General features: G+C 41.3%; 1 protein-coding gene across 3 annotated transcripts in view; it reads left to right on the top strand.

The window, feature by feature from the left end:
- The window catches only part of RARB (retinoic acid receptor beta), a 400,206-nt gene that overhangs the window by 135,435 nt on the left and 238,935 nt on the right, over positions 1–25,836 (top strand). For all 3 annotated transcript variants that reach the window (XM_048511371.1, XM_048511372.1, XM_048511373.1), the window contains one exon: positions 1,401–1,869. In XM_048511371.1, the coding sequence (XP_048367328.1) occupies positions 1,692–1,869 (178 nt within the window). In that variant the 5' untranslated portion in view covers positions 1,401–1,691. The remainder of the gene's footprint in view (positions 1–1,400; positions 1,870–25,836) is intronic.

The raw sequence follows: 25,836 nt of genomic DNA, 5'->3' as shown, positions 1-25,836 counted from the left end.
TGTTTCAGTCATCTCTGGCTTGTGGCCGTGGAACTGTGTCCTTTTCCCCATGTCCCTGCAAAACCGTGTTCTTCCTTCACTGTCATAATTGAACAGCCATTAGAATCTGTAGAAGATAATTCTGTTATATCTGTAAATGTGAAAAGCCACGCAGACTGCATTACTGGAGTTAATGCAGTTGATAGCCTTTGTTACTTTTTCTTGACATAAGAGGATTCTGCATCTGAGTGACTTGCCAGGCAGGGATGCAGATTCACATTAATTTGTTACTGCTGCTCACTTGAGTTCCTGCTGCTATCTAATCTATTTCCTATTTCCAGAATGGGCCTCTCTGATACTTCAGAGGAAGTGGGCGAAGTGAAATTGGCAATTTTAGGATAGGAGAAAAAAAGAAAACAAACCCACAGGTTTTTCATTTGACCCTAGTTGGATAGTACCCCCGCCCCCCAAAACTGGCTTAAAACCAGACACACAACATTTAAATTTGCTTCCAATGGTTGTTCCAGGAAGATTAAAACAAGCTATATAACTTGATATTCTATTACTTAGAAATCATCATCTAATTTATAATCTATTTTAGTTATATTCTAAATGTTCTGCCTTTGATGGGTTCATTAACATTTCTCTGCAGTTTGATTCTGGGAAATAGAAAATATGAATGAATTGTATTTCTCATTGCTTCTTTCTGTCATCTGCGGTGAGCTCTTACATCTTAGCTTCAAGATGTATGTACCTCTGGAGTGGGAATATCTTAGACACATGTACATGGGTGAAGTGGACAAGCTCTTATTCCAGATGATAGAAAGAAGCACAGTAGCACGAAGCGTATGTCACTCATGCTTCCTGTTAACTGCAAAAGTTTGATTTTCCCTGGCTCTTCGAGCATATCTTAGTCCTGCATTAGCTGCTTTTAAAGTTGTATCCTACATTTGCCTTCTTGATTCATCAAATTAGAAACAGAGATATTTTGCCTCTTTCTTCCTGGTGATAAAACTTTATTTATGTTATGGGTTCCAAACAGTATTCTGAATACACTTCTTCAGGATCACATTCAACTGTTTAAATTTTAGAAGTTTGATACTGGTGTCCATTGATTCTCTTTTACACATGTGGAAACTAATTTCCACATGTGGAGAAGCTACTTGACTTCTAGATGAACTTTGTGTAGGATTATGATTTTTATCCTGAGTATCTCCTCTAAATTTAGATGACCATTTTACATAATTGATTGCTGATATTTTGCATAATGATTTGTACATCTCTACACAATGATTAATATTTAGCTCTCTGTATTCTTGCTTAGTTCTGCAGTGCCCATTTCTGCCTGGTAATTAAGTAATCATGGGATTAATTTGCCAATTTGCTAGTATGTGTTATTTATGGTTTTCTTCCACCTGCAGAATACTTCAACAAGCACCTGTAGAGTACAACTGCTGCTCCACGGAAGGGAAGAAGGCTTGAAACAACAGCTGAACTAGCCTTTGTATGATCACATTGAAATAACGAAAACTGTCATCACAGCAGGAATGTACCAGAAAAATGACAGGAAGAATTTAGCAGTGAGGGGGAAAAGAGAATCATCTGATGAGTTTCCTTCTCAAGCTGTGTCTCTGGACTTGACATTCTGCGTATTTGCTTCTATGGAGTAATTCTATTTGGTATTTCTGTGAAATATCCTGGGAGGTGCTATCATGACAACTAGTAGCCGTGCGTGTCCTGTACCAACAGTAAATGGACATATGACTCACTACCCAGCACCACCTTACCCATTACTCTTTCCTCCTGTTATTAGTGGACTTTCACTGTCCTCCCTTCGTGGCATTCAATGTAACCCACCAACTAGTGGCTGCAGCACCCCATCACCAGCCAGTAAGTATTAACCTGTATGTGTACCTTTAAGAAAGGTATTCCTCTAATGAAGATGAAGCTCATAGGCCATGCTGATGTTTTAAAATAATTGACTGACACAATTTACTGATAAAAAATGTATGTCTTGAAAGGTTGGTGGCTTTGTTTCAAAGGGCATGTTTTCTTTTATGATCTCAGCAAAACCATGATAAAGATGAAATAGTGTTTCATACTCTGGTGAGCAACTCATTAGACATAAAACCACAGGAAATGCTGTTCTACATTGACTGTAGTTGACATTTTTTTAATTACTGATGAGTTGGATCCAACCATTTTTATTATGTCTGCCCTCCACTCCCTCTAGGCCACATGTTCTCTCCACACAGGTCCCATGATTCTCAGCCCTTCTGGTGGCCAAAGAGGACTCCCTTTTCCGTTTTGCACTGGTGGATGTTACTGGATCCAAACCAGTGTGTTTATCCAATTGTCCACTGCATGTGTGATGTCGGGGGGTGGGGGGAGTAATAGCTGATGTACATTTTATGCTTGATAGTGTATATGGTACTCCCTTTTTAAGACTGAACTAAGCGGTATTTTGGATAGTGGAGGTGTCAGAGGTGGCAGTTAGCAGACTTGCTGACATGATTTGATTTCTGAAAGTGTTTTAGTTCATATTTTGTGTTTTCTTAACAAATAAAAGTTAACATTTTCTACACATCCTGTCTTTTCCTTGGATGGAGTGTAGCACGTAGCTGATTCCTCTTAACAACAATAAGAAAGATCAACATTGGTTTGTAACTGAATGCTGCCTTCATTTTACCATTATAAAAGAAAAATGTCTGCCTGACTTCTAAAGAGGTTTTATGTTGTAGATTCAGACTCTTTTCATATCAGAATACATGTAATGTTATCTCCAGTATGCGTTTACATCTTCCAAAAGAACATGAAAGAGCTTTTATAACTTCCAATTCAGTAGCTTAAGTTGTTTTGTTCATTCCTTGTAGTTTGAGCTAGTCTGACTGACAGAACGAGGTCTTGATTTTGGATGTCTTAACTTTATCAATTTAGGTGATTAAAAGGCACTAGAACATGGAACATTGCCCCACTTATGCTGATTGAGCCAACATAAAGAAACAAGAGGCTATGCTGTGCTTCTTCTGTTTGGATCTAGGGCTCATTCCGCACATGCAGAATAATGCACTTTCAAACTGCTTTCAGTGCTCTTTGAAGCTGTGCGGAATGGCAAAATCCACTTGCAAACAGTTGTGAAAGTGGTTTGAAAACACATTATTTTGTGTGTGCGGAAGGGGCCTAGGTTTATCGGTCGAAATAAAACAGGGAGATTAGTATGTGTGAACTTATGTAGGAGTTAAACCTTTTGACTAATTGTGTGGGCTCTGTTCATGTGTTATTTACTTTATACATTACTCCCACAAGCGAAATTTATCCGTGTATCTATCTGATGACTTTCAGTGCAATCCTAAACAGAGTTATATCCTTCTGAATTCATTGAAAGTAGGCTAGAAGGCTGTAACTCTGTTTTGGGCTGCCATGTTGACTAATGTGTACTGCTTGATCTTTAGTGTTATCATTTTGTATAAACTTAGGCATCTGATATCTAAAGTTTTAATTTATTTGTTTATTTATTTTGCTTGTTTATAGCCTGCCTTTCTTGCTGAGACTCAAGGCAGATTACAAAGTATGGAAAGAGAAAAAAATGTAATTGTACAGTGCATGACAATGAATGAACAATGCATTAGAGCAAGGAGTGACAATGTAAACAATAATGTGAATATGTGTGTGAGGTAAAAGAACTTTTTAAAACTTATCTTAAAAATGCGGAGGAGCTCATCAGGGAGCGATTGCATGGAACAGCAGCCGGAACCGGAACTCCCTGTGTGAATATGTGTGTGTTTGCAGTTCTGCTAAGTCTCAGCCAACTAATGGTGATCCCAGCAAGGAGCTTTCAAGGCAAGTGAAAAGCAAAGGTTGTTTGCAATTGTCTTCCTCTTCAGAGATGGTCTCCCTTCCAAGTACTGAGATTTGATGAGATCAGGCTATCCAGTGCCACCTTCTCTCCAGTGTGAACATTCACTATGAAGATATACTATTAAAAGTACCAATGAAGAAGAAGAGTTTGGATTTATATCCCCCCTTTCTCTCCTGTAAGGAGACTCAAAGGGGCTTACAGTCTCCTTTCCCTCCCCCTCCTTCAACAAACACCCTGTGAAGTGGGTGGATCTGAGAGAGCGCCGAAGAACTGTGACTAGCCCAAGGCCACCCAGCTGGCATGTACTGGAGTGCACAATCTAACCTGTTTTACCAGATAAGCCTCCACAGCTCAAGTGGCAGAGCAGGGAATCAAACCCAGTTCTCCAGATTAGAGTGCACCTGCTCTTAACCACTATACCACACTGACTCAATGATGCACTACAACTAGAAGTACAAAATGGAATGCCGGTACCAATGCAGTAGGACCAGGAATACAAAACTGAAAGTGAACAACAAACTCCCCAGGCTGGCATAGCACAAACAGTGCAGAATGTGGTATTGTAAAGATACAAGGCAATGTAGAATCTATTCCCCACTCCCATGTAAAGATGCACTTCTGAACTGTTCTGCTCCACTACAGATTAGTTAAGAATGCCCCCCCTCTCTTTGCATTTTGACAAAATTCTGGTTCTGAGGAAGCCTTCCTGATGTCCTTAAGCAGGCTGTTGCACAAATTGAGAGCCTCTACAAAGAATGTACAAAAATGAATCAACATCTGCCTCTTGATGCGAGGGATCTGACTGGAATTCCACACAGAAGTGAAAATCCTATGAGAGCTCATTCCAGTGATCATTCAGACAAATCACAGAAGGCATCTCACAGGTCACCTCTGCTTCAAAAAGATAAAATGATTTTGAGCGAATTAATTTTACAGGTACAAGTAGTCTACAGAAAGAGATCTGAGGCAGACATTTCAGTTCCACTGATGATACTAATAGGTTTGATTTGTTAACCTCTACCTTACGAGTTGACTTCTATTTGTGTATCAGATTAACATTAGAGAGAAAGGCTTAATAATTGTGAGGTTGGTCACCATGTTATAAAGGTCAGTGGGAGGAAATATTAAAGGCGAACTATAAATTAATATTAAAGTAATAAAACAGGGCCAACAAATTGAACGTTACTGTTCCAGAGGGATGGTTGGCCAAGCACTAACCAAATAAAGGATAATATTAATCAGCCTTTTCATCTGTTTAGCATTATTCATGATGGTGCACCACAAATGTTTTTGGACTGTAAAGGAAATGCAGTTAAGATAACCTCAAGTGACTCCCTCTTCCCGTCTCCCTCCAGGCCAACAGGTCTATTGATGCTCCTTGAGCAGTTCATTCTATTTGGAGGTATTAATATAGAGCCAGTGTGGCGTAGTGATTAAGTGTGGCTCGTTTCCCTACTTTTACACATGAAACTTGCTGGGTGACTCTGGGCTAGTCTCAGTTCTCTTAGAACTCTCTCAGCCCCACTTACCTCGCAAAATGTCTCTTGTGAGAAGGAAAAGGGAAGGTGATTTTGAGCCATTTTGAGACTACTTAAAAGTAGACAAAACCAGGATATAAAAAAAACAACTTTTCTTCTACTAGATGAAAGAAGTTGGTTGGAAAGACAATTGACTTAGGGGTGGAGTTGGCCTTAGTTGGTTGTGGTTACATTAATCTTGGAGACCCAGCATTGCAGCTTGGTGATGTTCCAGGATCCACAGCTGTTGAAGTGACGGGGTGTGTGGGGGGGTAGTTCATGAATCTCCTTAGCTCCAGTTCGCTCATCCGCTACACATTTTCTTAATTGGAAGAAATTGGCCATGGTTACTTATCCCCAGAGGCGTAGCAGAGCAAAATGGCTCCTGGGGCAAAATGGTGCCCCCCGTATCCTGTGGTAGCTACGCCTCCGTGCCTCCATGCCCCATGGTAGCTATGCACCCCTCGTGCGCCCATGCCCTGTGGTAGCTATGCACCCCCTGCACCCATATCCCATGGTAGCTACGCCCCCTGCACCCACTTACCTGAGCCAGCATCATGCAGCTCAGGCTCCAGCCGACATGCAGCCCAGGCTCCAGTTGGGGAACGGGGCCTGGCTGGCTGCTCTGTGCAGCCCAGGCTCCAGCTGCGGGGGGGGGGGGCTGGCTGGCTGGCTGCTCTATGCAACTCAGGCTCCAGGCTCCAGGTTGGCCTGCCCCCTCTTGCTCAGCCCAACCAGCCGAAGCCTGCCGGGGGTGTGTGGTGGGTGGGTCATAAGTGTGAGAGGCGATTTTCTGCCCCCCCCCCACGTGACTCACCAAGGGGCACCGGGGGTATTTATGTCCTAATAACACCCAGACTAAATTACTGTAGTATGTCTACAAGGGGTTGATTTGGAAGAGTGTTTGAAAAATACAGCCAGTTCAGGAATATGGCTGCCAGATTGTTGCTAGGAACTGGACACTAGGAATAATGTTTCATTTACACAGGTTATCTTAGAGCATTTTTTATTACTTTAAAAGCTCTAATAAGGCTTGGCCCACTATATTTCATGGTTCTCTTTTTCCCTTGTAGAGATCCCAGGACACTGAGGTAATCCTTCTGTATGTGTTTCATTTATCAGAAATAAGATGTGTGGCCATGAAAGACAGCACTTTCTCAACTGATTTTCCTGCCAAGGGAAATTCACTTGGCTGCATCTGTAGGGCATTTTCCAGGTGTTAATGGGCACATTATGTCTGTACAGGGGTACACTTGCCTCTAAGTGAATGGCAGCATTGGAAACACCTGAACGTAGTTGAAAAATAGTTTTTAAAGGTTTTGGCGGTAATACAAAGAGGTACCTCAAAAGAAGTGCCAAATACTAAATAGTGAATAATTTAATAGCTGCTCCCATGTTGCATCTCCCCCCGCCCATGACCCAATAAAATATTTGAATATCTTTGGAAATCTTTAAATACTGGTGTGAGCTGGACTGTGATTTAAAAAATAGTTCTTGAAATGCTACCTGCATGCACATACAGGCTTCAGCTTCTAACTGAATGATTGGTCCACATCATGGGAGGACGTTCTGATGTATGGCGAGCCCCTAGTTTGATTACCCTGATGGTTATTGCTGAATTCTCAAGAGGCTTTATGCCTGGATACCAGCTACTTGTCTACAGGGTCAGGCTATTGCAGATTTTTTGATAGGCATAGCAATCTCAAATTTCAACTGACAAAATAGTCACACTGTCAGTTGAGGCTTAACAAGGAGTTGCTCTTATCTTTGTCCTTGAGTCCTGCACTTCACCACTCCTCTATCACTGAATAGGCTTACGTTGGTAATATTCATAAATGATTTACAAAAGTAATCCTGTGTAATAGCTTAAGATTTCAAGTTTTATGATGCTGCCAGATGTGCTATCAAACATAATTATCTGGTTCAAAAAACTTGTGATAAATCCTGTCACTGTAAACTCCCTGAAGCAAATACATGCTTCATTCCTCCCCACAAGGTAACTTTTATACATTTTTAAATTCTTTTTTCAATTCCTTTAAAATTAAATCTTTAGGATTATATACAATGGGAAAGGCGCCTAAAGCGAACAACTATTAAAATGTCTTCAAACATATATCATGTACCCACAGAGCACCAGTATGTAAATTCAATTTCAACGTGAACATAAGGTGAGTCATTTAATATTGAGTATGAATATTTGTGTCTACTTGTTCTGAATCCTTAGAATTATTGATCCCTAGCACTGGATGCCAAAAAGGAAAAAGGAAAACAACATGCTTTGATCCCAGAATTCATGGTCAGTGATTTGTCTTGTAAAGTAAATGCCATGTATTTGAGTCCATAAATATAATGGTTTCAAAATTAATTATCAGAAGTTTATTTTGTGAAAGCTTGAAAGGCTGTAGTTCAGATTTTGGGGTCTAGTGACCATACACACTACCCATAGATCTAAGCAAAAGATGGTGTAGTCCCTGAGGAATCTGTTTTTCAGAGCTATTTAGCATTTGAAATGTATGTACTGGGACTTAACAGCTCACTGAATGACAAATGATTTATTCAGGGCAATTCCTGTATTATAATTTTCAGTCACAAGAATGCTTCTGACAAACAGAAAATAAAATAGCCTCATGGATATTACTTCATTCCTGTAACTGCTTTTGTGGTGTGATAGCACTCTTTCATCAGGCAACAAAATAACCGCATGATGTGTCAGCCCTTTAAAACTGGCAGAAGGAAGCTTTGGTTGTCTTTCTTATCCAAGTGGGGGGGAAACAGTACTGTTGGATATGTGTACCTTTTCTAGAAATATCCAGTGGTGGGATTCAGCAGGTTTGCACCACTTCAGCAGAACCAGTTGTTAAAATGGTTCTTGTAAACAACAAGTTGTTAAATTATTTGAATTCCCACAACTGGAACTGGTTGTTAGATCATTTAAATCCCACCACTGGAAAGATCCCTGATGTTTAAAGGAAATAAGAAATATTGGAAGTTGAGTATGTGGTAAGTGAGGGTCAAGTTCTCAACGAGAAGCAAGCAGTCATCAGATGGATAATCTCTTAAGTAAAAGTATAAACGCTTACGCTGCTAACTGGATTAGACATCTTTGATATTTATGAGTTAGATTAGATAATGAAAGAACTCCCTGAATTCTTCATACACTTTTGTTGAACCTGTAAGAAAACAGGAGCTTTATTTTCTTAATGGCTCTGTAATTGATATAGGTTTTTATATGGACCACTTTTCTGTGTAGTAAATGCCATGGAGATTGCATGTAGGTTGTCAGAAGTGATAGTCATATGTGTTTGATTTTCTTTATGTACAGTCTTTAAAATAAATTATAAAATTTCATGTATGTGACCATTCCTCCATGGACTTCATGCATTTTTATCCATAGAAGTGCTTACCATTTAGCAGATAAGGCATAGTCAGAAACGTACGTTCTTTTATATAGGCATATTGAAGCATCATATCTGAGGGGAACCTAAAAAGGCCGGTTGTCCCTACAAATCAGAGTGATGCACCAAGAACATAGGAGTAATGTGTAGGAAATTCACAGTATTTGACTACATATTAATTTAGTGGCTATGAGATCAAGGGTTTGTTATCTGTAAAATTATAATGTCCTGCTTCAATAGGAACTTTAATGAGTAAGAGATATAATTACCTAATTAGCTATGCAAAGATATCTATTCATAATGGAAATATAAAAGGTACATCTGCTGTTCCAGTTTACACAGGATTGTAAGCATGTTGATATCTGCACACCAATTGAAATGAACATCTGTTACAAACACTTGAAAAGAGAGCCTTGCCCTCATGCTAAACAGATTTTTGTTGCAGTAATGTCACTGATTGTAGATTCTTACAGAATACATTTCTTTCAAGCCATGGATCATCTTGTTATTATTGGATAAGGAGCTGCAGTGCAAGAAACTATAGATACAACCATGTGGATTTTATGACCACTGAGTCATTGTTTTTATATGCTCACAAAATTAAATCCACTTTTATTGTACTGCAGCAGTGCCCTCAAATGTCATTTCCCCCTGATACAAAGAGATTCAGAGTCAGATGAATTTTACTTTTCAAAACCAGAAGAGAGAGCCAGTGTAGAATCCAAGAGTAACTGTGTCCCATATAAATTTTTATTGGGAGAAGCTGAGGACATACAAAATCTTCCCCACCCCTCCCCATTTAAGGTATACCAGAAAAAATCTGTTCTGGTATATTGTGGAGTACAATTCAGTCCTAAAGTACTAATTACTGACTAGACACAAGTGTGAAAATCCAAAGTGAGAAATTAATGAAAAAGGTTCAAAGGTTACAGGAAGGGGAAAGAGCGAGAAAATAAAGTTGCACTTACCTGTTTCAGGCCATAGTCTTCAGCTGTTGTCAACAGCTGAACTACACTTGCATGAACACAATGAAGTGTTTAGTCATCAACAGATCCATTGGCACATATTTTTTCCCTGCCAGCAGATCCAGAGTTCTTCGGAAATCTTTGTAGATAAATTATATTTGCTTCTTCATTACCTGTCCTGTGGAGGCTTATCTGGGGAATTCAGCTGGGTGACCATGGGATAGTCACAGTTCTTCTGAACTCTCTCAGCCCCACCTGCCTCACATGATGTTTGCTGTGAGGGGGGAAGGGAAAGGAGTTTGTAAGCCCCTTTGAGTCTCTTTGCAGGAGAGAAAGGGGGATATAAATCCAACTCTTATTCTTCTTCTAGTGCAGTGGTGGCGAACCTTTGGCCATGCTGGCAGGGGCTGATGGGAATTGTAGTCCATAACATCTGGAGTGCCAAAGGTTTGCCACCATGGTTCTAGTGCATGTATAAATGGACCTAGATTCTAGGCTACTGAAATTTCCATTGGAAACAGAAAAGCAGGCTAAATCTGGCCAGTATAGAGTGATCTTAGTTTTGCAAAACTAAAGCTACAGACTCAGTGATAGTAGTAATAATGTTTCATCCAGCTGTGTGGCAGGTTGAGAGGCCTCTAAACAGCTGGATGAAAGGCAATAATGTTGAAGTGGAAGCTTTTCTTTCTGAAAAGTTTAGAACAGCTTGAGCTTTCTTGTTAATGGGGAGGAAGCAATAAAGACTGAGATGAACATAGTACTCGAGCATGTCTGCCCACCATGCCTTCCTCTTTCAGAAAAAAAAACCTGTATACTTTTCTTTTTAACTTCATCTTATATTTTGCTGATGATTTATTTTTAATAATTCCTTAAAAGGTTAACATTCACATAGAGCTGATAGTACTGTGAAGACACAGAGGACTCAAACCAACAGGTGAGGCTGATATGAACAGGACGCCTATTACTGCTTTACTACTGAAGTGGAAATATACCAGATTTACTGAAGTGAAAATATACCAGATTTTCATACTTGAATTCAAGAAACTTATCCCATTTTAACAGTTAGGTAGATGTATGTGTATAATGAGGGAAAGCCTCTCTATGCTTGTCAAAATTCTGCCTTTTTGCATTCCTACTTAGCTCAGTTTTATTTGAATCTCTTGTTCTGGAATGCGAGGTAGGGGAGTTAAGACTTCCTTTATTAATCTTTTTTTACTTTTTGTTCTACAGTGCAGATATAGGGGGTTCTTATGACCTCCCGGGGCTCCAGTGAGAAGGGACTTGAGATGCCCGTTCATTAACATGTAGAAGCAGTCAGAGGTCATCTAGGTTGTAACTGGCACCCAGTGGTGTATTTGTATAGGGACAGGAGGTACCCTCTGTCCCTGGGCACCACTGATCTGGTCACATGGGGGGTGCAAAATCGACCCCCCATGTGACCAGGAAGATGGCAAGGCATCAGGAAGTCCTGCTGCCTTGTCATCTTCTAGTGCCCTTGATCCCTCCCATGTCATTATCGACATGGGCAGGGCCAAGGAAGCCAGAGAACCCCCAAAGCCTCGCCCTCCAGTTGCTGGCTCCCCCCAAGCCTTGTCCGAGCCGGCAGCTGGCAGTCCCCTCTGAGCCGGCAGCTGGCAGTCGGGGGCGTGGCCACACCCCCAAGCTTATAAAAGCTAAGGCTCCAGTATGGAGCCTTCCAGTTGCTTCTGTCCTCCCCAGAGAGGAGGGCAGAAGTGACTGCCAGCTGCTGGCTCGGAGCCGGCAGTCGGGAGGAGGCAGAGCTCGGGGGTGGGGGTGGGCTCCACCCCAGGCATAGTAGGGGGAGCATCCAGAGAATAGATGTCTCCAAGCACTATTTTCCCCCAGTACACCTCTGCTGGCACCCTTGGGAGTCAGAGGAAGACATGCATTACCAAGCCGAGATTTCGGGCAGCTGCAGTCCTGTGAGCCCAGTCAGAAAGAACAGGGAAGTCATATTCTGTGATGAAAAGCTCTGGAGGTTATTCACGTCCAAACAGTATGCCCTCTGTAGTCCTCATCCTAGATTTTGGAGGAGGTGAGGGTTTGACAGGACTTTATTATTGAAAAGCAAAAGGTATTTTGCACATGGTCACTCATCCTTTTTTTGTAAAGATGAACTTAACCAAGGTAGTCAGTATCAGCAACTGGGTCAAAATTACTCCATCATAATTAGGTTGCTGAATGCAATTTATCACCCCTCTCCTCAACTGCGGAAGAAATGAAAGACAGCTATTCACTTACATCAATGTAAAATGGGATTTATGTTGCATTTTGTGTTGATTGTTTTTAGACCTCGTTGTCCTTCAGCAGCATTCATCCCACTGGTAAATTCTTGCAAAAGCTTTGGCACTGTAAACGTGTCCCTTCCCATCCCTAAGAGAACCTTGATATCTTGTAGGATTTGGCATCGAGTGAGCTATTGCTCTAATAATGTTTCACAATAATGCATCGCTGATGTGACATGCCATTCTAATGATGCATTCGGGTAATGTATCATCCAAAAGTCAAACTAGTAATGCATTTCTCTATCTAATGAAGAAAGCATCCAGCAATTGATGTGCTACACTTGAAGGATAACATCAGGCAGGGTAGAACATAATAGAAAAGATAGATACAGTTTGTCAGTTCTTTAAATGGCTTCCTGAGTGCTCACTGCATTCTGATATGGCCTGCTCTCTCTTGGTGGCTTAAACAAAGTCTCAACCAAAATGTAGAAGAAAATACTGTATTTACCCCAAAATATTTAAAAAAATGGCTGAAAGTCTGTAGCAAAGGGAGCAGGGGAAGGACAATTGTGTTTGCCTACAGAAGCTTGTATGCTCTTAGTTTGATTGCTGTAGGTATTGCAATACTCACTGCATAGCAACTGGGCAAGTCCAGCATGACAGAGGTGGGCGGCTCCAAGAAGTGACTCAAGAGTGCCACCTAACAGATACTGGAGTGTATCCTGTTCTACTCTGTTCTACCACTTTACCAAGCAATGTTTATTTATTTATAATTTATACTCCACCTTTCCTTTTGGGCTCACATTTGAAACTTTCCACCGGCTTAAGTGGTGCTTCAGGTGGTGTACCACCCAAAGGGACATGGGGTAGCCCATGTCCCAGGGCACACACTTTTTGGTCATGTGGGGGTGGGGGGCTCTGGGTGGGTCCCCGTGCCTGGCCTTTCCCGCAGCATGGCGACTTGCCCAGCACCCAGCAACTCCCCCCGTGCTGGGGCACCACTTGCTGGTGCCCAAGGCCAGGCCCAGCCGTGCAGCCGGGAGGCCTCTCCCCACCAGCGTCTGCTGTGGTGCCCTGCCTCCTGCCTCCCTGAGGGCTGGCTTCTCTCTTATCCAGAGCCTGGGGAGGACAGGAGGCGGCCTGCAGGGAGGCAGGGGGGCTTGGTCAGGCACCGCAGCAGCAGGCCAGCTCAGGAGCTGGCCTGCCACTGCGGTATCCATCCAAGCTGCACCCCGACCTCCTCCTCCAAGCATGGGGGCATGGGGGTGGGGTGGGCCACCCAGAGCAGGTTTTGTCCCTGGGCACCATTTCCCCCTGATATGCCTCTGGGTGCTTATGTTGGGGGTAGAGCCACTTGAGCTGGGATAAAGCTCCTTAGGCAAGAGGAAGACTACTTGGAAGATGTTTGGATCCACCCCGCTGAAGCTGGGATCTTTCGGTGACATTGGAGGTTTGGTGGTACTAGCTGCTGTAATCCTCCTGGATGGCAGGTGCTACTCAGCATTGACTTTCTGTCACTGAGACACAACCAGGATCTCCTTTAATGCCAATTGTTCAGCGACCTTCACCTTCCCTGAATTTTGCATGCTTGTTTGCCATCTGTCTGCCAAAATTTCTTCCCAGAGGTGTAGCAAGGGTAAAAAGCACCCGGTGTACCAGTGCATCCTCCGCCCCGGCCCGGAATGCCCCTACCCTGCCACACCCTTGCTACTCCCCCACAGGGGCGCGCACCCAGTGCATTGTGCACCCCCCCTCTCCCTTGGACTTTGGACTCTGCACTTTACCATTTGCATCTGAAAGCAATGAGAAATCTTCTTTATGTTCCTTGTAGTAAATAAAAGTGCTGCACCAGTCAGTAAAAGATAAAAAAAATAAGGCCAGGGCTGATGGTCCAAAAAAAGTGTGATTTGGTTGTTTGTGTGGGCATACACTCAGCTAAAAATTCTCTACTTATTTCACCAACAGTCTTCTTCAATCTATCAGTTTTATACAAATGCAAACCAATAGCAAGTGACTGATCTTGTGCTCTCGTTGAAGAAATACTGCAAGATTAACAGTCCCTCTGAAGAAGTCTGTCGATGAAACATATAGGGAATTTTTAGCCGAGTAATAAAATAGAATTTTTACTTCACTTGCACCATACCCATGACCATATTTTTAATTTATTCCTTATAACAGGCCATTATCAACTATGTTAAAAATTTGCATGCCACAGAATGGTGTAGAAAGGACTGAATATTTAGCTTTGACAAGACTTCATAGAGAGGTGTAGAATGGGAGAAATGGTTGAGGAACGCAGACTGAATGATGCAGGGAAATTGAGAACAAACTGTAGAGATTTTGCACTCTCATTTTCCCTTTTATTCTATAGTTTGCCTTTCTCCTTTTAATAGACACATGAAAGTGTGCGCACACATGCACTCAGTTGGAGTTTTAGCTTAGGACAGCAGGGGCAACTGTACTGGCATTCCAGTGAAGCTACAGGGCTGAAGGAAGCTGTTCCCTATCTTCAAGAAATAGGATTTCTCTTGGCAAAGTATCACTGGAGTCTTAGTACCAGCACTGTAATGTATACTCACATTCTAAAATAGTAACTTTTAAATTGAATGTCTATATTTGGTATATTCAGTTTATAGGCAATTCCTTGGTGCAGGCTGTCACACAGGCAAGTGGGCATTGCTTTATGAAGATAGTAAATCACTGACTATATTTCAGGCCTTCCAAATGCTTATTATAAATAATGGGTCTAGTGGTGGCAGGGACTAATTATACATACTTCAGAGAATGGAGAGTTGTGACAAGAATGGTGGAACCTTGCCAAATACTTGATTTATATCCTGTTCTCTGATAACTTTGTCCATGACTTTGAATCACCATGGTTCTCTGCATTCAAGGAATTGGTCATTCCTGAAGACACTTTTTTCTCCAAATCTTTGACCTATAAGAGCGTTTTTATTGTCTGGATCAAAAGTCACTTTTCAAATGTAAGTTCAGATTGGAAGAAGGTCTCATAAGTACTTGTGTTGGGATAATAACTTTGCATAAATCTGTTCAAGTTCTGGAGAATATGAACTGGTCATTTCTCATTTTTATTGCTCCTCCATTAAATAGGTGTAAAGAACAAGAAGTAATAGAAATAAGAGACATTAAAAATGAAAATATATTCTAGTGTTCAACTCTTAAACCAGTCTCATGCTGCTCCACAATACAATACAAAACAAGTAGAGCAGCTAGAAATAGTTCTCCCAGTTTTTTAAAAAATGTGAAGTTTTTAGCAGTTTCAGCCTGGTGTTTATTGGGATTTATGATGACTTGCTCAATGAGAAGATCAGAACTATCTGATAAGCTTCTCTGAAGCTTGCCTCCTCCAATTGATCTTATCCTGCTTGTTGAGTTTGTTTGCCATGTCTGTGTTGATTTGGTTTGAAAATACACTCTCATTTCTTCCACAGAAAACAGTGAAACTCAATAAACCTGCCAGCATAGATATGCTACAGAATTTTCTACCATATGCAGGGGTCTAGTGGAACGTGCACAGGTGTTTCCGTGATTTCCTATGTAATATGCAAAAGATATGTTAAGGCCCCTAAACTATCTTTAGCCACAATCTGCTTCATATTTTTATTCTATGAGGATGTGCTGTTGCTGAAATCCTAGAATCAGTCAATCAAAATTGTATCCTCTTTTTATTGTATCCTGATACACTGCTGTGCTTTATGTCCTTCTACATCATGTTGCAGTGTGACTTGGGCACAGCATGACATGTTGGAAATGTAATGCAATGTGACATGTCCAATAACAACATCACTAAAAGCAGATAGTTTAGAGTTCTGTAGATAGCTTCCATTCATGGATAATTCACTTTCCATTCTGCTACAGTGTAAGGTAGCCTAATGAATATTTAAAAAAAACACTTCCTCTCTCTATATATAAACTCAATGTGGCTTCATTATCCCCCTCCCCCATATTGTTCCTCTACATTGTCTCTGTCTCTTAAGATATATTCCTCCAATATATTAAGGTGTGTTTGGGGCCAGAAGTTAATTAAAAAAAGGCAAGTATATATCTTTTAGGGTTTTTTTAAAATATAGAAACTGTTGCCTCCAAAAAATAATGGCATTTGAAACAACATATTGTGATTTTTTTTTGTTTATGTACACATGAGTTAATAAATAACCCCAATAATGACTGGGGAGAATTTCTGTAATGACTGGGGAAAGTCTAGTATGGATTCCGCATGAGTCAAAATCAGTGGTGTGAAGGTGTAAAATGGTTTAAAACTTTGTAAAAGGGTTTACACTGTTTTCATACTGCTGTTCTCCTGGAGGCGGAGACAATCTTGGATGGGTGATTTCGTACCCCTCCGGTCCCCCAGGAGAAGGACCCTTCCCTGTAAGTATCCAATGGTCCATTTTTGGCCCATACAGAATCCATCTAGGAGATGATAAAGCCATGTTAGAAGCCATAAAAAAACGTTCTAACATAGAAAACAAATGCCAGGAATTTTAAAAGTCATGATGAAAGAGACTTCTTTTTAAATAAAGGGTTTTTAAAAAAGAATTAACCCCCAGAAGGCTAGAGCAGGGGTGTTAAACATGCAGCCCAGATTTGACCCCTTGAGAGGACTTATCAGGCAAGCTGAGGCAACCCCTCCCTCCGCTTCTGACCTGACCTGACCTGGCAAGCCCGCTGTCCAGTCCAGGCACCTAGCCCAACTCACTGCACACTCACTAGTCCAGGCACCTGTCCAGGTACAAACTGCACCTCGCTCCTGATCTGACCTGATGAAAACCGTGCCCCCCATGCCAATGTCCATATTTTATAAAATAATTATGATAATGATCACGCCACCATCTTTCGCTTGATAATCACAGAATTTTAGCAATTTCATAGTATGTTTGCCCTTGATATAAAATAGATCTTTATCTGCCCAAGGCAATTGAATGACAAGGCCCAGTTACTACAAAAGGTTTTCTTTCATATGAAAGCAATCCTTACCATTTCTAAGTATGTATTTGTACGAAAAACAAAACACGTGAATTGTCCGGTTTTGGATGAAACTTGCAGGAATTCCCACTCCTCCTTTTATAATAATCGTACTTTTCAAAATTAATTCTAGAAAAATCAAATATAAAAATTGACAAATGATTCTCAAACTGGGGTGCTGTGTGGTTTCCGGGCTGTATGGCCGTGTTCTAGCAGCATTCTCTCCTGACATCTCGCCTGCATCTGTGGCTGGCATCTTCAGAGGATATGAAAATGCCAGCCACAGATGCAGGCGAAACGTCAGGAGAGAATGCTGCTAGAACACGGCCATTCAGCCCGGAAACCACACAGCACCCCAGTGATTCCGGACGTGAAAGCCTTCGACAATACATTGATTCTCAAACTGTGAGCACTTTTTCCCATAGTCATGGCTAGCCCTCTGTCCATCTGGCCTTCCTCTCCATTGAGTGGGCATCAGATTGCAGCCCTAGGTTTATTTCTGTTTTTTTTCTCTTTAAAACCTGAATGTATAATCTGTTCATGTTGTTTACAAGGACTTCAGCAGTTTTAGTTGCATGTTGCTAACCTCATAGTTCATTTGAAAAATTTGGGTGGAGAAAAGAAGTTCATTGCACTGAACTTCATCATTCAAAGGCGTTCTGTTTTAACTACTACTCTGTGCAATTGGCTGCAGTCTACAGTGTGCCTTTGTTCATATAATTAAATGGGAAGTTTAGGATTAATTCTCTAGGAGGTCAAGAGGAGAAGGATAAATAACCAGCCCTGCTCAATGTTCCTTCTTAATGACTTCAGCACAGTGTGAAAGAGTAAACAGGTTTGACAAAAGATGTAACTGATCCTTTAGGTGTGAATGATCAGTCAAAAATGTAGCTTGTCTTCACTGGAAAGATGCTCCTTAATGAAGTGAGCAATGGCTTGTTATACAAAGGGGAACAGCCTTGTTAATACAGGGTTGAAACAACAGACCCAAAGATTTTTAGAGCATGTGAGATTGTTGTTGTTTCTAGGTAGAAGAGTGACAATAACAAGACAGCCTGCAAAAACTGGGAATGATTAAGGGTTTTATTTATTTATTTAGCCTAGTAGTTCCTTGGTATTTAATGCAAGAAAGTCAAGTTGGTGATATATGGAAATTGTACCCTGGAGAACTGGGTTCGAGCTCTCTTTCTTCCCTAAAAGTGACTAATATGTAGTAACACATAGACTAACTCTCTAGCAATACTAGTAATTTTATTTATTTTATTTATTTAATATCTGCATGCCTGTCAATATGAGATCCTATATATGTTACATTGGAAGTGAGAGTGAAAAACTAATTTGTTCTTAGTGTGAATAAGAAATTAAGTTACAGTATGTGTCTCTAGTCTGTTTCTATCTCTATGGTAGCTAATGGTCTCTTTCTTTAGTTGCTGCCAAATATGTGTTTCTTCATATTGTTCAGACTACTGTGTGGCAACCATTTTCCCCAAGGTACCTTGTTTCTATATTATTGACCTGTGTAGGTTGTGTAGAGGAATCCCAAAGAAAGTTAATGCTGGCTCAAGAATAAATATCAGCCTCAGTGTACCAGAAAAACTAAACCCAAAGGGCTGTAGTGAACAACTTATCCTGAAAAACTGAGAAATGTCATTTGTTCAAGTACTATGCTGGTCCACAGACAGAACTCAAAAACAAGAGTTTTGTTATTTGTTATCACAATATCACAAAAATCTGCATTTCATCAGTAGCATGCAAGTCTTAGAATTCTCTGGGTGACATGTTTAAATATAAAATAAGTATACAAATATATTTATATGAATATATAACATATAAATAAAATAAAGTACCACATAAATCAGATATTCATTACAAAATTGTAGCAAATATTGCATTGGCTTTATAATTTTTAATGAGTAGTATTGAATGTCTAAATTGGGAATGTGGGAATAATAACCATAGAAAACATACTCGTATGCCAATTGTTGAATCAGGAAAATACAAAGAAAGTAGCATGCTGATTTTCATATACCAATGAGCATCATATCTTCAATGTTCCATATCAGGCTAAGCCTAATAACCTTAAAATGCAATACAAAAACACAACCAGTTAAACACACAAGTGGGGCCAGGTCTGATATGAACCAGAACAGATTATCTAGTGATTTCCTATACCTATTCTTTAATAAGTCTATTTATGTGATGGACCGGCATTTACCTGGGGCCACCTTTGCAGTTGCAGGGCAAAGAACAAGCCAAGGGAATGGTTTTTTCCCCTTCTTCCACTTGGCTCTGTGAATTGCAACAGGGAGCCAGGTGGCTAGCTTAAGCAGCCTGGGTCAGGCAGTCAGGTATCCAGGCCTGGCTGGGGGCGGGGTGTGGAAATTGCAGGAGGACCTGGAAAAAGGGATCCTCACTGAGCCTGCCACTCCCTTATTTGCCAGGTCTTTTTCTGGTCTCAGTTGGCTCCAGCTTCAGCTGAAGAAGGTCACAGCAGAAACCAACAGGACAAAGAAAAACAGCAGGGGAAACAGCAGCAGCAATGAATATTTGGTGGCTTTTGATGGCAGGTCAATATCTAACTGCAACAGCAATCTGTGACGTTGACCTGCAACAGCAACTTTAGCTTGATGGCACTTGTGCGGCGACAACTTTTTCTGGGCCTATGCTGGGGCCTGTAGAGGCAGACTTGGGCAGTGGATTCCTGGCAGTTGCAGTGGGGACTTAGCTATTCCCCCCCCCCCCGGAAGTTGTGATAATGTAGCCTGAGTTGCTCCTATCACTCTGGCTTTTTTTCCCATCCTTGAATTGCATCTCTTCCTCCCACCCCCCAGGTCAGAAATCATAGAGTTATCACTCCATGAGAACTGCCATCCCTATCCATGGCGGCAATTTAAGGGTGGTAGTTAATCCCCCCTCCTCCCAGCAAGGTAGATGGGACCCTTCATCCTTATTCTTTTCCCTGCCCTGACAACTGCAAGCATTGGCCGTTTCCGCACGGGCATTTAATGGCGGCCTGGAGACGGCAAAAACGCCATCTCCAGGCCGCCATTCGCACAGGGGGCACAGCTGCATCGCATTCGTGCGGAAACAGCCATTGAGAAAAAAACATGCACTACTTTCCTTCATCAGTTGTGTTTGCTGTCAAGGGATCACAGTGTCAATGTGACACATGTCAGAAACATCATGTCTTGAGCTTGTTTCATCTAAGGCCATTTTTCATAGCAAAATTGCACCTGGGTGAACCTGGGATCTCATGTACCGGATCAGTTTTGCCGCTGATTGTGTCACTCAAATGGCGTCATTCTCCCCCATTCATTTTCATGGAGGGAGAAACCGTGGATTTAGAAAGAGAAAGGGGGGAAGGGGGAACGAAGAGCAGTCTGCCTTTTCGAGGCAGGATGGGAGAAAAGCGTGTGAGTGGGGGGGGGGGCAGCAGCCCTTCTGCAACGGCTGCAGTGAAATACTCCATTTAGGAGAGCAAGAGGGAGCCCTTTTATGCAGACAGTGTGGAAGCCGTGATTTCTTTCACGCTCACCTCTTCTCCTCTCTGTCCTTCCCCCCCGTAAATCTTCCCCCTTCTCCAGCAGATGAATTGTTGTCACTGTGGTTCAGCAGAGGATGTCCACCTCTGCTTAATGTGATCAGTCACCCCTTCTCAGTGGTGGGATTCAGCCGGTTCACACCACTTCGGCAGAACCAGTTGTTAAAATTGTGCTTGTAAACAACCAGCTGTTAAATTATTTGAATTCCACCACTGCCCCTCCCCCCCATCTTTGCCATTTGCATTTCTGGCTCAAACTTTCGGCACAGAAAAACTTGGCAGGTCAGAACGTCAAGGCAGGAACAATACAAAAGTTCTGCTCCTGCGGTTTTTTCACAGCACTGAGGTTGCACAGGGTTATTTTAAAAGTACCACCTTGCCAGCGATTTCTGAAATTTGCGGAGCAAAGGCAATACTGCGGGGTGGCACCAGGACCACACCAGGGAAGACACGCTGCAGCTCCAGGAGCTATGAGGAATCCTTGAATGCACAGGTATATTCCCCATGCTCACACTGGTGCAATTTCACCATGAAAAACTGGCCTAAAAGATGGTTGCCACTTTCTCTTTCTTGGTGCAGTTCTCTGGGCTTCTCCTCCTTTCTCTGTAAAGCTGTTGCTTAGGTGCCATGGCGCCCTTGGGAATTGAAGACTGGAATGATTAGCAATTGCCTACTTCCTCCCATGCAAGAAACTTGGCTAATACCTTTCTTTAGTGTTCTGACTTGTCCATGTACAGGAAGCGTTTGATACAAGGTAAAAGTCAAACATGTACAACTCCTTACTGGTTCAGTTGTGGGACAAACATGGCTTGATTCTGGCAAACAAAGGTTTGCCCATTGCTAAAACTGACCATATGGGAAGCTGCCTCATATGTAAACTAGCCTCAATGGTAAATGGCAATATTTTGAACAACTTTTGTGCATGAAATATGTGCTGTTTGACAGTAGGAAAGCCTTTTACATGAAGAGAAGCACTTCTGATTGCTGTTTTTATGTATTCCCTACTGATGAATCATGCAAGATCATCCATCATTTGAAAAAAGATTTCCAGTAAACACATTGCATTTATGTATTCAATGTGTAGTGTGTTATCTGTGTTATACTCTCATTGCTGTCAACGTTTTGTTACTTTCAGCATCATTTTTCATAGAACCAAATGACTGCTAACCCCACACAGACTGAATACTGGAAAGGTTTTGGAGTGTGGCGTGTTTCGCTGACATTTATAATGAATTAAAAATGTGTGCCAGTTTAAATTAGAGCAGGCCCTGGTATCTACCTGTTCCTTCATCCCAGGGTCACCCACTTTTTCTTTAAATGGAAGTACTTCTGAATAATGAAAAAATATATGAGAATACATAGACCCAGGGTGGGAGTGTTACATTTTAATAATAATAATTCTTATATTGCATTATAATAATATAAAGTACATTGTAAATACAGGCCATAATAGTTTTTAGTACATTTTTGAATAGAGCTTAGGATTTCTTCCCTCACATTTTCATTTGGCTTAATTTTATTCCAGTAAATAATGAATGGCTCTCAAATTTTAATAAATTCTTCTTGTATTCCGTTCTTTCCATCCCATAATTTTTAATTGTAGTTGTCTTGTTCATTAGAAGGGTGAACCATGCTTTATGAATCCAAATATTTAAATCAGGAAGTATATCTATTTCCAGTGCTGTGCCAGATTTAATCTAGCATCGACTGGCAGGCTCCTCAGCAATTTCTTTCTCTCTGGTTTCCAATTTCTGGGGGCTATGCCTAATAAAGCACATTTAGGATCATCTGACACTTTCACCCTTAAGATTTCTTTTATGCTATGTGGAAAATATTGTTCATTGGTAGCTGAAGGTGAAGATGCATAACTTTTGGACCTATTGCTGCCCCCCTATCTAATTGAAAACAATTAGGCAAATTATCCAAAAGAAGTCAAAACACTTACCATACATATTCGCATATAAGTCGAATTTTTCAGCACATTTTTTGTGCTGAAAAAGGCCCCCTGGACTTATATGCGAGTGAGGTGTATTTAAAAAAATTATTTTAGGGTTTTTACTTTGTTGGCCTCCAGGGGGTGCAGTTTTTTGGCTAATGGCACCAAAATTTTAGGCTATCATTAGGTGACACTCCTGATGATACCAGCCAGGTTTGGTGAAGTTTGGTTCAGGGGGTCCAAAGTTATGGACCCCCAAAAGGGGTGCCCCATCCCCCATTGTTTCCAATGGGAGCTAATAGTAGATGGGGCTACATTTTGAGGGTCCATGACTTTGGACCCTTTGAACCAAACTTCACTAAACCTGGGTGGTATCTTCAGGAGGGTCTCCTAAAGATACTCTGAAATGTTGGTACTGCTAATATAAACATTCCTCCCCTGACAGGCACCCTCAAATTTTCCCCAGATTCTCCCTTTAAATCATCCCCACCCTTCTGAGTGGATTTAAAGGGAGAATCAGGGCTTACAGAGCTAGTTTACTGTTTTTCATTGAAATAAATATTCAAAAATATTTAACCTACTGATGCCTCAATTAATGTAATTTTATTGGTATCTATTTTTATTTTTAAAATTTACCAGTAGCTGCTGCATTTCCCACCCAGAACTTATACGTGAGAATAAGTTTTCCCAGTTTTTTGTGGTAAAATTAGGTGCCTAGACTTATATGCGGGTCAACTTATACACGAGTAAATATGGTATATTTACGTTAATTTACGTTAATTTACGTTTATTTACGTATTTACGTTAATTTACGTTAATGTGGATGATGGTGGTGGTATTCATCAGAACTTCTGAACATGACCCTTATATTTTCCTTGCTTGAAAATACACCACAATATTTCTCCATAAAGGAAAAAAGGATCTGCCTCTGGTATTTCTGTTAAATTTTGTAAGCTTACTGTCAAGATCACTCCTTAGCATAATATCAGTGATTCTGGGGTGTTGTGTGGTTTCCAGAGGTCAGCCACAGATGTCTTCAGAGGCCAGCCACAGATGCAGGTGAAATGTCAGGAGAAAATGCTACTAGAACACAGCCATACAGCCCGGAAACCACACAACATGATACATAGGGATTATGAGTGAATGCTTAATAATGCCTATAATAAGTTCCCAGTATGACATGTTGTTTAAGTTGAATTAACCCTGCCATGGCATGTATCTTAAATTGAGAAAGGGGTCGCAACATGGTGTGGAGGGAAGGGTAAGACCCTCCCCCCGACCCCTTTTTCTCTTCCACATTTCTAGGTTCTGCGCAGCAGCACTTGAAATATGCTGTAGGATGGTCTGTGCAATAAAATAGGGTTAGATTTGATACAGTTACAGTACCTTATCTGTCAATTGCATTGTCCCCTTGTGTCTATTCTTTTTTAGCTTTAAGCCTTTTGCTTTCTTTGAATTGTGTATGCTATATTTGCCTTATGTTGGTTTATACTGGTCTATGACCATACAAAAGATTTTGATTCTGGGAATAATAGAACAAGGAATGGAGCTTATCTCTCTCACCCCTCCTTAGGAAATCAGACTTGTTCATCACTTGGCTACCAGCGTAAAACTGGTATATTTTAAAATGATCATTTTTTGTTTCTTTTTAAAAAAAATCTTTTGCTGTATAGTTTTCTGGCTGCTGTAGGACCTCAAGTATTAAAGAGGACCCAGCAAAGGATTTTTGGTACTCTGATTTTTTTTTAAAGCCTGTGAATTGTTCATGTCCTCAAAAACAAACCAAAGACTGAGGAAGCTTTTGATGAGTGCCTTTATTGTTTATCATCTGTCCAGAGGTTTTCTTCAGTGTTTTGAATCAAGCTAATGGTTGCCTGTCTTGTAGGGACTGCATCTCATTACTGCATTAGTTAAAAAGGAAAAAAAAGATCAAAACAGTGGTTATGGGAGTTGAAGTAGCAGTGTTGATGTTCTGAATAGACTAAGTTGAAGAGTGCATTTCCCATATTCATTGAAGATTCAAAGTCCATATTTCTGAAAGCTGTATTGAAACTTGTGGGGAGGGGTTGTTGATACGCTGTGCTTCGCAATCCCATCTTCTCTTTTCACCAGACACTTGGCCCTTCTAAAATTTTGCCCCGTGGGTCCCCTAGCTACTGCTGAATTTCATCTCTAAAATCACATTTATGGTTGAAATGTAAAAGATGAAGAGGAGCTTTATAAGAAAAGCTGAAAAAGCAGAGATAGCACCTCACCTTTGATTTTCTACTTTAGGTTTACTGCCCTTTGAGTCATGAAAAAACGGGATGCTTGGTTATAGCAGATGAGGGAATGTGCAGAGGCTTCAACAATATTTTTCATGATATGGAAGGCAGCAGACCATATTAGTCAAACCAACCAACTGGTGATGGTATATATCTGATATTGCAGAGAGTAACCATGTTAGTCTATCTGTTGCAGCATAAATATACAGGAATTCGGTAGCATGTTAACAACTGACACAAGATTCTAATCTATATATATAAAAATCTAAACGTGTGTTTGTCCCTGATGGTCTCCCTCAGAAGCTGCTGGATGGATTACCCACAAATTTTCACAGGACGTCCCTCCCCGTTCTGGGCAGGAAATCGGACGTTCAAAACACCGAAAGTCCATACCTGAGCCTGATAAAACGTCTTTTTCCTGGCGCACCAGGCCATGAAACTGGCTCTGTTTAACTGTCACCCTTAGAATGTTCAGCATGTCTGTGGCCTGAGGGCTTGGTATGCCCTTAGAATGTTTGCACAAATGGCCAGAGATGAGCAATGAAAACAGTAAATATGTAATACTGGTAAGTAATACGAGTGGAATTGAAACACATACACACTTTGCCGTGTGAGATGTCAGGTGGGGTTCCCCCACCTCACACGCAGGTAACTTTCATTCTCTGTGCCTCACCCACTACTACCACACAACACACATACTCTCATACACATCCAGCTCATCCTCACACACCTCACTCTGCCCTCCCTCACATCCAACCACCACTTACCCACTTCCTCACCCATATTCACCACAGCTCTCTTTTACTAAAAGCGAGCTGGAGTTTGCCTTTTTCTTCTAAGAAAATCTGCGGGGTCGGGGCGAACCAACACTACCAGCTCCACTTCTTTTGCACATGGCCCTTTAAGAACCCAGGGATCTGGCCTCGATCTGAGCGCCTCACCACCCTGCCTCTGCTGCCTGACTGGGATAGCCTCCTTGCCCCAGTTCTGCCTTACCCAAGCCAGGACTGTGCGTGTCATCCAGCCTCATGGACAGCGGGATTCGCACTCTGGACAGTTCCATTGTGGAATGGAAAGGGTTACCTTATACTAAAAAAACAAGACAGCACAATATAATGATGTGCATTGAAAAGGGAAAGAGGGATTCC

Source organism: Sphaerodactylus townsendi, linkage group LG11, assembly GCF_021028975.2.
Source record: "Sphaerodactylus townsendi isolate TG3544 linkage group LG11, MPM_Stown_v2.3, whole genome shotgun sequence".
Lineage (NCBI taxonomy): Eukaryota > Metazoa > Chordata > Lepidosauria > Squamata > Sphaerodactylidae > Sphaerodactylus > Sphaerodactylus townsendi.
This window is presented reverse-complemented; position numbering and strand designations above follow the sequence as displayed.